This window comes from Cibotium barometz, chromosome 21 (genome assembly GCF_041138505.1).
Source record: "Cibotium barometz isolate CiBa-2024 chromosome 21, ASM4113850v1, whole genome shotgun sequence".
Classification (NCBI taxonomy): Eukaryota; Viridiplantae; Streptophyta; class Polypodiopsida; order Cyatheales; family Cibotiaceae; genus Cibotium; species Cibotium barometz.
The window spans coordinates 20,544,258-20,558,035 of NC_141066.1; the positions used below are offsets into that span (position 1 = coordinate 20,544,258).

The following is a 13,778-nucleotide window of genomic DNA, read 5'->3' on the forward strand; positions in this document are numbered from 1 at the left end:
GTCCTCTTCCAATCGGCCAGGTGATTTACAGCCCCATTCCTATATAAAGGCGGTCCATATGCTCCACTTCCCCATCTCATTCTCTTGCAAGAACCCCACGGCTAGAGTACTGTCCTAGATCAAGAAACCCAAGGCAAAGAGGTCCAGAAGCAGGGCGACCAACAGCCAAGGAGAAAAACACATATCGTCCTCCCCCATAGAAGAAAAGCCAGGGCTGTCCAGCATGGCAGATCAGAGCAGCCAGTTCAGACCCCTTGTACTCTCCATTACTAGAAACACTAAGTCCTTAGGGCTGATTGCAGCCCACATGTTGGTCCATCCATCTTTTCACCAATAAAGTAAATACACCTTCACAGTGGGGGCCCTTTGAAGGGTTAATTGGGACCCGATCTGGTGTTCTCTGTGCATTGCTATCTCCTCTCTCTCTTGTGCAAAAGATTTGCTGAATTTCTCTCTAACCAGTTAATGAATCCTGTTCCAAGCTTCGACATGTAACAAATTTAGCATCCATATTGTGAATCTCCTTTACCAGCTGCTTGTTGTCCTCTATGGTTTTGAAAACGGAGGTGATGAGGGTCTGTGGCTAGCTTGTTCCTGATTGTATCCTTACAAAGCCGTCTACTCTAAAGGAAAAGACCTAGGCATCTATCAGGGTACTGAATCAAGAGAGAAACGGGCCCAAACTCTCTAGAAAAAGTAAATGGTATCCACCTCCAATCTCAATGACGCTCTTCTGACACCATCTCCCTGCCTCACAGGGCTGAGAGGAAGGGAAGAAAAAAGACGAGAGAGAAAAAAGGAGAAAGAAGGAAAAAGGATAAAGGATAAAATTTTCACAAGAGAAGGGGGGACAGGAGGAGATAAAGGAAGAGGAAGAGGCATAAGAGAAGAGGGAAAATGTGAGGAGAAAGGAGAAGAGGGAGAAGAAACAAGAAGGGAAGAGGCGGTGATGAGAAGAGAAAGGAGATCACAAATGGCCATAGAAAGGTGAGACAATGAGAATGGGCACACCAAAAGGAGAGTTGAAGGCTCAAATCTTGGGCACATGTTGGGTGTTACATACCCGCATAATTGAGTATGCAATAAAGACATGCTTTCTTCGTGTTGTCAAAATAATATTTTTATACTTTGGAATATAGCAAGTATATGCTTTCACATATAATGTCTACATGCTCAAGTACACATAATCTGGTCACTTAAGCTATGACCTTGATTTTAGAATGGTCTGAAATTTTTTTATCATGCATGATAATGTGAACCATGTGGAGGTGCAAGTGCTATGTTGCTATGGCAGGACAACAGCAGCTCCCAAATCAAGGGGTCACTAATGACCCGAGGATAAAAAATTATCTTCCAAGTGCAAGAATGTGCACTAAGGTGAATCAGAATTTTAATTTCCCACACACCAGATAACAAGTCACAAGAGATGTCCTTGTGATACCTAGCTCTTGGGAGGGTGTGCCCCAAGGGCTACGTTTGTCAGAAGAAGGTTTAATTAACAGGAACTATCCATGGCATTGTATCATGGTATCAGGTTTCAGCACCAACATTCAGTTCACCATGTCCAGTCTTCATTACCCTCCCCCTTCTTACCCCCATTTTATTCGTCTTGCTAACATGTACCTGGGGAGAACTGCACCCCCTCTTCCACGAAGAAAGGACATACTCACACTGAAGCACACTGGCTGAGATGATATTTTACATGTTCCTTTCTTGAACATGCAATCATATAAACATAATCAGCAACATCGTGTCTACTTACAAAATAAGTTACTATCTAAATCAAATGGAATGAATTATACCTGAATGTGGCCCTATGGAAAGCTACCAAGTCTTCTCGTGTTATAGACTTGAGTGTGTCTTCGCTGAAGTACCGTGAGTAGGCACTTTTATTTCCATACAGAAGCTTTGAGAACTCCCTTGCTGCAATACCTCCTGGCTATATATATGATGTACCACATCTAACAGTCACTACAAGTTTTATCATGAGCTAGGATAAGTGTGAGTTCTTGTTTTATTGATATTTATGTCTTTTGTCACGGGTGGCCTTACATTATCTCCTCGGCGTTTGATGGAGCCCATAAGTTGTGTTCGTGTAAGATCAAGCTTATCTTTTGGCATTAAAGGGTTCTGAACAACTGCGAAGCAATTAAGGACCAATAGTATTTATAAAACAACTCTACGGAAAGAAGTGCTATATGTGTTTACATATACATGTATATGTATGTACACGTGTGTCTGTGTGTGTGTGTGTGTGTGTGTGTGTGTGTGTGTGTGTGTGTGTGTGTGTGTGTGTAGAGAGAGAGAGAACATTAAGGGGCACTGCTGACCTTCAGAGAACAAGGACATGACCTCCCGTAAATCCTCTGATAGACATCGGAAGCCTACACTCATTTCTGATACACTGGAAGAGGACTCAATCCGTGCTGCTATTTCCTGAAAAAGGTACAACAAAGCATGACTAGAAATAGAAATTTTAGTCCAAAGTGACCCAAGAAACGATCACTAAAAAGAGAAAAAACATAATCCTCTTTGGAAGGCTTCTTATCTCCACGCAGCATTGCTCCATTGCACCCTACCGGAGAAAGATCCGATGCCAACATGAAAGGTGTCCCCATCTGTCATGTGGGTAGGATCAATTTGAGCCAGATCATGTTGCTGCTCTTGGCTCCATGAGTAAGCTTGGAGGTTCCTTTGGAGAGTCTGCCTGTGGCAACAGCTCTCCAAAAGATTTAAGGCCTAAACATATCTAGTCTTGATAATCTATGGGTCCAGCAAGTGGACTGAAACCCTCTCAGAAGAGGTAGTGGAATTGAACTCGTATCTCATAATATACTAGACATTTGAACAGGCAGTGTTCTTCTGTGTCTGTCCCCCCTGCAGTACCTACTCTGCAATTCGTTCTGCCCTAGGGATGCCCTCCTTGTCTCTATCTATAGCAGTTGTGAAACCACCCTCAATGATCAATCGCTAATTGCACATGGCATGTGCCATGTGTGGAGTGAGGTACTTGGGTTTCAAAATGAATCCATCACATGAAACCCTGATGAAGTGCTTCTTGTAGAAGTGAAGCTTTGTGCGAAGCTCCACTGGGAGTAGCCAAGTCCTACTAGAGTGTAGCTGAACGAGATCTATGTGAATGAGGTAGTGCGAAGAGAACCAATGGAAAACCCAGGAGTACCAAGCCCAACTCTACCCTTACTCCACCAATAGTATCAAGGACTCAACGCCTGTCGTATGTGCCCAAGACATCATACCCTCTGTATGTATGTAACAAGCTGAAATGAGGCATCTAGGTGTAGCAGTTTGGCTGCAAACTCTACTAGACTGATGCGATGTGGAGTGGACGACACCCAACTGACCAATGGTGATTCTCAAAGCATGTGAGAGAAAAGAAAAGAAAAGAAAAGAAAATTACATTAACATCTACACACCAAAATCATGTGTCGTCCTTGATAACATCGTACAGGGAGGTAAAGTCTGCTGCCTGGAGAGGTGCTGCCTGGAGAGGTGCTGCTCTGTGACACCCAAGTATCTCCCCAATCTGGAGCTGATGAGAGGTTCAAGGACAAGATTTCGAGGGGTGGGTGTGTCTAGATCTCTAAAGGGACAGTGTATGGTCCCTGGTGACTCTGCGTGTATGAGGGCATCAATAAGCAGAGGGGTCGATTCTCCTCTGGTTAATTATGTGTGTGTAACTAGAGGAGAGAAGCAGAGTAGCTGTGTGTCTCCCTGTCTGTGTGTCGACTCCTGAAGGTATACCACCCTAGAATAGAACTCCTCTTAAGACACATTCAATGCACAGTGTATCTGGGCAACGAAGTCTGCTACAAAGTAATGGTCTGGAAAATAGCATGGGATGACCAACAGACCTACCCCAAACTCAGCAAGCACAATCTCATGTGGAACCGATGGCGTACTCTTGATCATGCAGGGGAATATCATCACCTGAAATCTCTCTATCCTCTTCCAATCCGCCTCTCCCAAGCCCAATATGATGAGGCTCTAAGCTTGTGGATAGTGTTCAAGGAAGCAAACTGCTGCAGCCACTTACAGGAGAACTTGCTTGTCAGCAAGGGCACATCACGGATATCCAATGACTAGGTTGCAGCTACTTTCAGATTTAACTTGGAAGTTGGCACTCAGAAACATCTCAGAAAGTGTTCTCAGAGAGTCTCGTGGCCATCTGCAACTCTAAAGCTACCCTAGCGACCTAGCCACCAAGGGCCCGACGCAGCCCTGTCAGACTCAGCAGCTACCTGCTGGCGACCTCAAGGCTCAACCACCATGTAGTTCCCACAGTGCAGAGCACATAGTTGCATTCCATACACATACCTAACCCCATGATCCATACAGTACTTTGAACACTGTTCGCATACCATAGGGAGCATGTACAAAATGCAAAAGCATCTATAAAAGGTTCTGAGGTCCTGTTTGTCCAGGACCTTATTAGGCAGCCCCTATGCCTCATCCATGTCTCACATGTACATGTTATTTGTATAAATCGTTTTGAATATGAATATTCTATATTTATACTACTTTATCTTAATCAGCACTTTCAGTACTCATATTGTTTGTACCATAGCTTACATTTCTAACCACCTTGATGCAGAATGAACTGCCCTTGTCATGAAAGGCAGTTAGCATTCCCTCTTTCGCTCCGGGGTTTGATGCATTGCTGACATGTACTTTTGGTGTTTGGCACCTTAACATGTTACAAACATACACCCCCCCCCCCTCTCCCATCCCAAAGTGTGCTTCATGCTCCAGTATGTACAGCCAGCCTTTAATGACAATGATGATGTCCTTTGTCGCCAGCACCCCATTGGATGCAAAGCGATAGTGGTGCAAAAATTTATGAACAGCTTCTCCTGTTTGCCCCATGCTTCTGCGGCATCACAATCTTGAACCAGTATGCCTGTGCATGGGGTTACTTTTGGTCTGCTCTCCCATTGAGTACCATCTTTCAAGCACACTCAGTGGCCACCTCTTTCTCATCTTCTTTAATAACATCCTTGGAGGCATCACAGCAAAAAAGATATGGTATAACCTGAGGGCACAGTAGATGACTTGTATACTTAGTGTTTGCAGTTACAGGAAACCTACTTCTAAAGTATTTGGCTTACAGTCAATATGCATAGCTACAGGAGATATATTTGAAAAAACAGTAAATATACCTATTGATTAAAAAGCATACTGTACATGCGGACATGTTTACCAAACATTTGTTGTAGGCCACAGCTATGTACAGCATGTTAAAACGTGAATCAAGGGTTTTGTCTTTCAATGGACTTACCTCTAATTTAATGTCCAATGACTCTGCAGGGTGTTGAATAGTACCTCCACTTCGCTGAACAATTGAGCTGATTGCCGCCAGACCCACCTGCACGTGACTTCATTACCAAGATTTTACAGGGCAGGAAAAAATGTGAAATAAATTTTTTGGATTATAAAGGCATGGCATCCACGAGGTAAAATCCTCCTTAATCACATAAGGATGAGGTTGATGCAACAAGCATAAATTCAAAACACAAACCTTTTGTATAGGATCATCCTTGCTTCCTCCCTTCACCAAAATCTGGCCTCCAACCTGAAAAATATTCAGTAATGATTTACTGACCAAAAAGACCTTGTTACAATCAAAGATGTCTACGATAATATACAGGTAAAGCTCACAAAGGAGGTTATCATCTTCCCCTTTCTTGATCTTCAGCTCCCCTGTGTCTCAGCCTTTTTGTGCCATATTGCCCCATTGGCAGTCTTCGGCACAGCCTCTTTTTTGGTCCCTCGTTCTAGGGGAGAACTTCCATGGTAGCTGTTCAGACTCCTCAACAAAGCAGTCCTTGGTGTGCACTTTAGCTTGGGAAGAGTAGTCTAAATGCCTCTCTTCAAAGGTGATTGAGCTGGAACCATGCTGGTCGGGTATATTTCAGGTATCCGCTTTGCTCAACAACAGGATACTCTGCAAGGCACTCTTCTCAAAAATGCATGGACGTATCCCTAATATCAGCTCCTAGGTAGCTTGCACCATGGATTCACCCCCAAGACTGAGACTAAGCTTCCATGCACAAGTTTCCTCGCGGCCTTTTGTTCTCTGATAATACTTAAGTATTCATGCACCCTCGTCAACTTGTGCATGGCATTCTACCTACAAGTTACAACATTGGTTTATTTTGTGGCTTCTACATGTCTTCTTTTTTCACCGTTTCTGGTTGCTTAAGTAAAGTAATCTCTAGCGGGGCCAAGCCTATTTTGTCTCCACTCCTCAATGAATAGCTAGGCGCTTTCCACTACCCCATGCATGTTGATAAATAAGCTCCAACAAGAGTGGGTGTTCATGCACCCATGCTTGCATATGCGTGTGTGTGTGTGTGCGTGCGCGCGTGCACACACCAAGATTGTGTGCAAATGTGTGAGAAAAGTCAAATGGTTTAAGAGTGTGGGAGGTATGAGAGAATCACTAGAATAGAAAAGATTGAGTGATGTAAAGGATGAGGTCAAATGTGTGATGTAAGCAATGATGTCAAGTTGAGCCTTTGTGGCTATATATGTTTTATTTGGCATCACATGTTGTGTGGAGAGACTAAAAGAAAGAGAAATCTTCATTAATATAAATGTAAATGCATGGTCAAGCAGGTTGAGGTTAGATATAGATACACATGTATCACTGCGAAGGGAAGGAAAAGCTAGATCAACCTTTTGTGCATGATTAGTCTTAGCAGATCCTGCAGTTGTGCCCCACCAACCCCTCTTTTCTTCTCTTTATAAGTGTCCTTAGGACCTCACGTGTCTCAACAGGTGGTTGACAGCATACCCATGGTGTTGCACCATTGTGACCCCTCATCTAAGCCGCCAAGGAGGGCATATCAAAAAAGCTGGCCATTTGAACACAAGAAAGGAACAACATGCAAAAAAAGTAGCTCTAATAGAGGAGCACATAGTTCAAAAAGGAGGAAGCCTTATTTAATATTCTTTTGCTAAACCCTCACATGAAAAAGTAAGACCAGATACTACTGTATAATCATGCAGGCATCAAGCATTAGCATAACAGCCAGCCTCAAAGAAGAGGTTCTGAAAGATCTACATGCATAAGATGTACACATCAAAACAAAGCTACATCAACAGAAGGGGAAAAGAACTGCATGCTTGACTTAATTGAAGAAAAAAAAAACTTAAGTACGGCAGAATACCAGGCCCAACTCGTGGTCTTCTAGAAGAAATACACGCAATCCATTAGGTAGAACCACCTGTGTAACAACAAAACAGCGCACAAGCTTAAAGTCAAGACATGATCTCTGCATGCTTTATGCTTGTGAAGGTTTCTTATTAGAATATTAAGCTAGGAACAGAAGGAGAAATCATGGACATCAGGAAAAGGGGCTTATTCAGCATTGACACCATGTACAAAAGAGGGAGCTGTTTGGGCTGCCTTTTGGCATGTCTTTGCCACATTTGGGAGACCCAAAACAGTGCGGGCTAGATGCTCCTGGTAGAGGCTGGGCACCAGAACAGCCCCTAAATAAGATGGAAGGGGCTTTCCCCCCAAGCACGCTGATCGTGCAGCTGGCCAACCAAGCCAAACAGTAAACTGCGAGGTAGCCCCAAAAGCTCCATTAAGCAGTGCCTTGCAGCAGAATCCAGCAGACAGAAGGTGTCCAAATCAGCCTTACTTGCAGCAGGAATCGTAAGCAGTCTTTGCAAAATCAAACTTCAAAGAGTATTTTTATGTTTGTCAATGTGTTACCCAAAATGGTTTCAGCATTGGAACAAAAGGGTCTCCAAAACAGCCAAAATGAAATGTTTTTAAATTTGGCTACCGAAATGGCACCTAAAATGCTTGATCTTAGTTTGAAAAAAGGTGGTGAAAATGGAGGAGAAAATGCTTTTCTCTCTCTTTTAAGGATCTCCAATTATTCACAGATTGGGAGAAGTTCACCAGCCCCGAAATGGGGTAAGAGATGGAAATAAACATAAGTTTCTACTATAACTTAATCGTTCTCAAAATTCTTAGTAGTGATAGATGCTTCAGTTGTGTTTCATTAATAACAATTTTAACCAGCAAAGTGAAATGTGTTTCTTGGTCTAGCTTATTTTGTGCCATACTCTCTGGGCCTTTATGTATCTCTAAAAGCAATGTTAAAACAGGATCTTAATGGAGACTGCAGAATTTGCGCTAGAGTGATGGTATGCACTATCCCATGGGTAGCATATAGAGCACCATCTCCAGGAACTCCATCATAAACATAACTGAACAAATGAGGCACGCAACTGGAGCCAAGGTGATATAGTAAGATCCTTTCTTGACATAAGAAAGTGCAATCCTCTCTGGGCCTCTTTGCATCGCTAAATGCAATGCTGAATGGTTGAAGGCGTAGTGCATCTCGGAAAGTGCACTTGTGACTGATCTTGCAGGCAATTCACCATGCACATTGCACCATTAGCCAAAAGAGAAGCATAACCTTCTGACTCCCTGTAAGAGCTCCAAAATCTCCTCCAAAAGACATCCCACATGGTTCTAGTACTGTGATGATTCTTCCAACGGGGTCTTCTAAAAGCTTTGAGCCAAGTGAGTTAAATCTGACTTCCAATACAAGATCTGCAAGAATGGCAACATATAATCGAAGACTTTGAGAAGCTGCTTGAAGTGGCATCAACATCAGCATATTTTGTAAAGATGTTGGGCTTTCTTATACCCAAAGATTAATTATCAGATCCAGACCAAAGAATTGAAGACGTACAGAGTATAGTGGAAAGCATCAAGGTTGGCTCTCCTTCCCTTTGTTTCAAAATAAGTAGGAGAGGATGTCACAAGAAACATCCTCAAACAAGGATGAATTAAGCATTCCAAGGGGGAGTCATGAGTCTTGCAAGCGAGTTGAGGAGTGTTTCTTGGTCTTGCCATGCAATGGTTGTAGCCACACACTTGTATTGAGTTGAGTTTAAGGTAGGAGGGCACAACCACCTACGCAATTTACGAACCTGTTCAATAAGGGGACAAGAGTGTCAGAGGTCTGCCTGGTCCACCCCACCCAAGATCTCCTAAACACAGGCAAAAACCCATGATTAATCCTAACTAAGTATCGCATGCAAAAACTCACCATACAACCCTAGGCCTACATTCGTAGGCCACCCCTGAGCCTAGGGGTTAAGGCTTCAGTCCCACTCAACCTTGGTGTCCTATACCACTAGGGCCCACTTGCTAATCTGCATCATGCTATGGACTCATGGCCCAGGTGCTAACTATAAGACAACAACAACCACTCCTCAATCATATATGAACCTTTACCTCGAGAATCAACATGCACCCCTAACCCCCATATTAGGTTAACTAAGCCAAGGTTAGCATCAGGTACATAACATACTTCCCCTCCTCATACATTTACATCCTCGTAAATGAATGTGGGGTTTATGTTACTGACTTTCAAGTTGAGTCCTCCTTAGCCCTTAACCTTATATTCAAGGATCTTTCCACTTAACCTTATATTAAAGGATCAACTTATTTCTAAGTCAGCATTCCCTAAAGTCAACCACGAGCTCACACTCACGTGGAACAAAGGACAAGTCCTCAACATCAACAAGATCCCGAGGTGACACAATGTTATCCTCGCCCAAACCTAGTTTCTCCTTGAGTCTGCTCACATGGAAAACTGAATGAACTCGTACATTTGGAGTTTACCAATCTTTTTTAGAATCTTGTAAGATCCAGGAGATAATTTCACAACCTTTCTCATCCTCGGAGTCTTAGAACTCTTGGTAATTTCAAACACAAGCATTTCCTTGGAAAACTCCCTATCTCACCACTCTTGATAGCATCTGTAGCACAAACTAGCATTTCCTACATGTCAACCAAGAAATCTCTAGCCGCATCAATCCGAATATCCCTAAGTCCCAAGGTCACGTAGGATCTAGGTTGACATCCATACATTAGCATAAATAGACTATAACCAATAGCCGAATGCTTAGCACAATTGTAGGCAAACTTGACCATAGCGATGTACCTCTCCCAATCAGACCGTCGCATGAAATGTATGCATGGAGCATATCCTCCAATATCCAATTGACTCTCTTTGTTTGCCCATCAGACTAAGGATGATATGAGGAACTCATACACAATGTAGTTTCCAATTTCTAAAAAACTAACTCCTAGAAGTGTCTAGAAAACTTGGAGTCCCTATCACTACTATGTCTTAAGGTAAACCATAGAATCCGAAAAGCTTATCAATAAATTGTTGCACCAATTTAGATGCCTTAACGGTTGACCTACTCAATAGAAATCTAGCCATCTTCGTTAGTCCATCAGCAACTACTCAAATAGTATCATGTCCTCTGCGGATTCGGTATAATCCCACTATGAAGTCCATGGGAAAACTCTCCCACATGTTACAAGATTTCCAAAGGATGTAGTAACAATCCTCAACTCTAAGGCACTCAGCCTTATTTACCTAACACTAAGGACATTTCACTAGATAGTCTTGGGCATATGCCTTCATCTTAGGCCAATAAAACATACCTTTTACCAAATCATAAGTTTGTTGTACCCCTGGGTGCCCTACTGTAGGAGTGTCATGACATTCACATAAAATTTGTCTCCTAATCTCAACACTATCTACTACACAAATTTTCTCATTTTAGAATAGAAAACCCTTCCAAATAAGGGACTAGCGACCAACCACATTAACAGGAGGTATATTCCATGAGTCATGGTCTACATCAATGGGGCTCCCAACCTAGACCTCCTGCCAATACCAACTAAAAATAATGTCGGTCTCACATAGCCCTCTTAGAGAGTTATACAAGTCAACTGTAATCTTAGTGATTTTTGCACAAAGTTGGCATTAATGAAATTGCAAGGGTCAAAAACTATGATCCAAAAGATAAAACAAAAGTAATCTTAGGGTTATCTTTTACTTCGATCGCATGTGCCACCTCAGTACTGGGTTCATTCGGGTTTTAGACGGCCTTCCCAAGCTTCAGCTTTTGTTTACGCTTGGGGGTCAAATCGGTAGAAGTGCTATGAGGATTCTTTGACCGGCCATCATCTCATCAAAGATTTTAGCAAAGTGGATGGCATCTTTCAACGTTTTGTTATGGTTCCTCTTCACCTTGAGCTTATGATCCTTGGACAATCCACGGATAAAAAATCCACACAATGTGTGAGAATCCATATGTATCACACAAGAAACAAGTTCTCTAAACTTATGCAAATAAGTGTCATAGGGCATTCCATGAACTTGGTGATGATATCAAGTTCATCTTCAACTTGCACAATATTCAGCTCGAAACTCGGACTCAAAATCAGCCCATGAAGTAGGTCTCTCTTTTATATCCCTGCACAGAGTCAAGGCCTCTCCTTTGAGGAAGCCTGAATTTTCTAGTTGTCAGGAAAACAATGGAACTCAAAGTGAATGTTCCAACGTTTCAGCCAAAAGTCAGTAAACTCTTAGGTCCGCTCCTTATCACCCGCAAAGATATCCAGAGTAAAAGAAGGGGCAATCGAGCTAGGGGTCACGAAAGGAGGCAGACAATCCGTTGCAAAAGCGTGAGTTGTTCCCTCAAAAGTCCAATCTTCTCCCGAAGTGTAACCGCATATCGGAAGATAAAATACACATATTTTAGATCACTTAACTAATTCAAACAATGGACAATACTTGCAACATTAAAACTGAAAAATGATAAAGAGCACTTGACACCATCACTGGGGCCAGAAAGGCCGGCCCCCCTCTCAATACAGTTGTACTTCTTGGAGTTTTTATATGTACAAGTGTTCACAGGCCCTAGGCAAGATTTCTCCATAACAACGAGTGAGTACAACTGGTAAACAACAAGATTTTGTCGATGAAGAATTAGTTGTCGGAGTAGACCAAGTCACAGGTAATCTCCCACCTTCACTGGGTGAACACCTTCCCTCATTGGTCTTCCGGGACCGTGCACCAACAAGCACGCCCATACTAACGCCTGGCAAAGTGAAACACCGCGGAGGGAGTAATACCTAGTGCTCCGGAATCAACTTTGCTCCCAGTTTTCCTCATACCCAAATGACCTTCACTAGCTGCTCAAAATGTGAGAGCACGGTCAAGGTAATCATGGGAAAAGTCAACGTCCCGGTGGCCTTACTTAATGAAGACAACAGGGTGTGATATTTTGCCTGACAAGCCTTGTACAAACAACATTTAATTTTACCAATAACTAAATCTAAAAATAGAGAAATAAATACCTCACAAGGATTCAAATTCAATCCTTAGTACAGTAGCTCTTCCCCTTTCTAATGCACTCCAAAACTGTCGGCAAGTACAAGGGCTACAGGTACAGCCGGGTACAAGATAGCAACTAATACAGCTTTGTAGGCGGGTGCTCGCAACAGCAGATGCTGGACAACAACTGGTACAAGTGCAGGTACAATCTGATACTGGAACAGCTGGTACAGTCAAGTACAAATTGTAGGAGAGGCGGGTACAAGCTGCAAGTACAGTCGAGTACTGGATAGCAGAACAATCGTGTGTACACTGCAGGACAGAGGCGGGTACAAGCAGCAGGTACAGAGGCGGGTACAGGCTGCCGGTACAGAGGCGGGTACAGGCTGCAAGTACAGAGGCGGGTATGGGCAGCAGGTACAAAGGCGGGTACTTTCCATCTACCACCCTCCCACCAACCATCCACGTGTGGGGAAACAGTATTTTTCCATGGAATACTAGTTATAAATAATATTATTAAACTTTAATAATGTTGGGCACCCACATTAAAGCTAATGTCCAGAGAATGTTTAAATGTGTGTGAACACCCAACCTTATAAATATTAAGGTTGACATTTCTTAAGGGGTTTTACATTTGAAAAGGTAAAAAAGAGTAATACTTACCACCTGTTCACACGCCACACCAACTTGTCAGCAGACAGCACACCCACGGTACACTGGGGCGTCCCCGTCCAGTGTACTAGCACGACATAGAAAGCAAACACACGAAAGCAAGTCAGCGAAAACAAGTTTATGCATACAAACATAAATGCATGTGCACATGTAATGGACGAAATCTCCCTTTCATGAAACTTGTACAAGGATTTCTTGTCGGGCACAAAACTCGCACGACAGAAATGTGAAGACATGGTTTTCCTATGGAGTGACAGTCCCACAGGCAAAACACAAGTCCTGGCACAGGCCTTCCTATGGAGTGACAATCCCATAGACAAGGTCGGCACAAATATCAATCGTACCATAGAGTGACAGTCCCATTGATAAGACGGAATCCTGGTCGTACATGGGTGGTAGCAAACAGGTTCCCGTCCATATGGCACAATAGTAGTCACACACGGGTGGCACAAAACTGGTTCCCGTCCATGTGACACCAAATGACTGACCCTTTCACATAGGGCATTGGCCTAGCCACATGTGAATATGGTACAAATCTAGCCGCTCCATGGAGTGATAGTCCCATAGAAGTGGCTCCAGAAATGGAGATGGACCAAATGGTGACATCCCCCCCCGGCTTCTAAACAGTTGACCTCAACTCAAAAGCCTCAAGATATACCTACAAAAGCTGCAGGTAGTCAACAAAGTAATCCTCATCTACCCACTTTGCATCAATGGATAAGTAGTTCTTAAATTTCACAAGGTATCTCCTGGAAAACTTTCCATGTGGTAGCTTTCTCTCCTTGTGAAAAACAATCTGCTTTGGTTGGAGGATCTCCTCAAGCTCATCAATCTCGAGCGGATCTTTTGTGACGGTCTCTTCCGGATCTAGCCCCACATACTTCCGCAAAAGACTCACGTAAAAAGCATTGTGAA

The 13,778-nt window shown here is 43.1% G+C and overlaps 1 protein-coding gene across 2 annotated transcripts in view; it reads right to left on the bottom strand.

The window, feature by feature from the left end:
• LOC147626938 (uncharacterized) overlaps positions 1–13,778 on the bottom strand; it is a 104,723-nt gene that overhangs the window by 76,537 nt on the left and 14,408 nt on the right. For both annotated transcript variants that reach the window (XM_086815491.1, XM_086815490.1), the window contains exons 5-10: positions 7,191–7,247; positions 5,537–5,590; positions 5,297–5,383; positions 2,331–2,436; positions 2,053–2,138; positions 1,803–1,939 (exon numbers count right to left, since the gene is read on the bottom strand). In XM_086815491.1, coding sequence (XP_086671617.1) covers positions 1,803–1,939; positions 2,053–2,138; positions 2,331–2,436; positions 5,297–5,383; positions 5,537–5,590; positions 7,191–7,247 — 527 coding nt within the window. The remainder of the gene's footprint in view (positions 1–1,802; positions 1,940–2,052; positions 2,139–2,330; positions 2,437–5,296; positions 5,384–5,536; positions 5,591–7,190; positions 7,248–13,778) is intronic.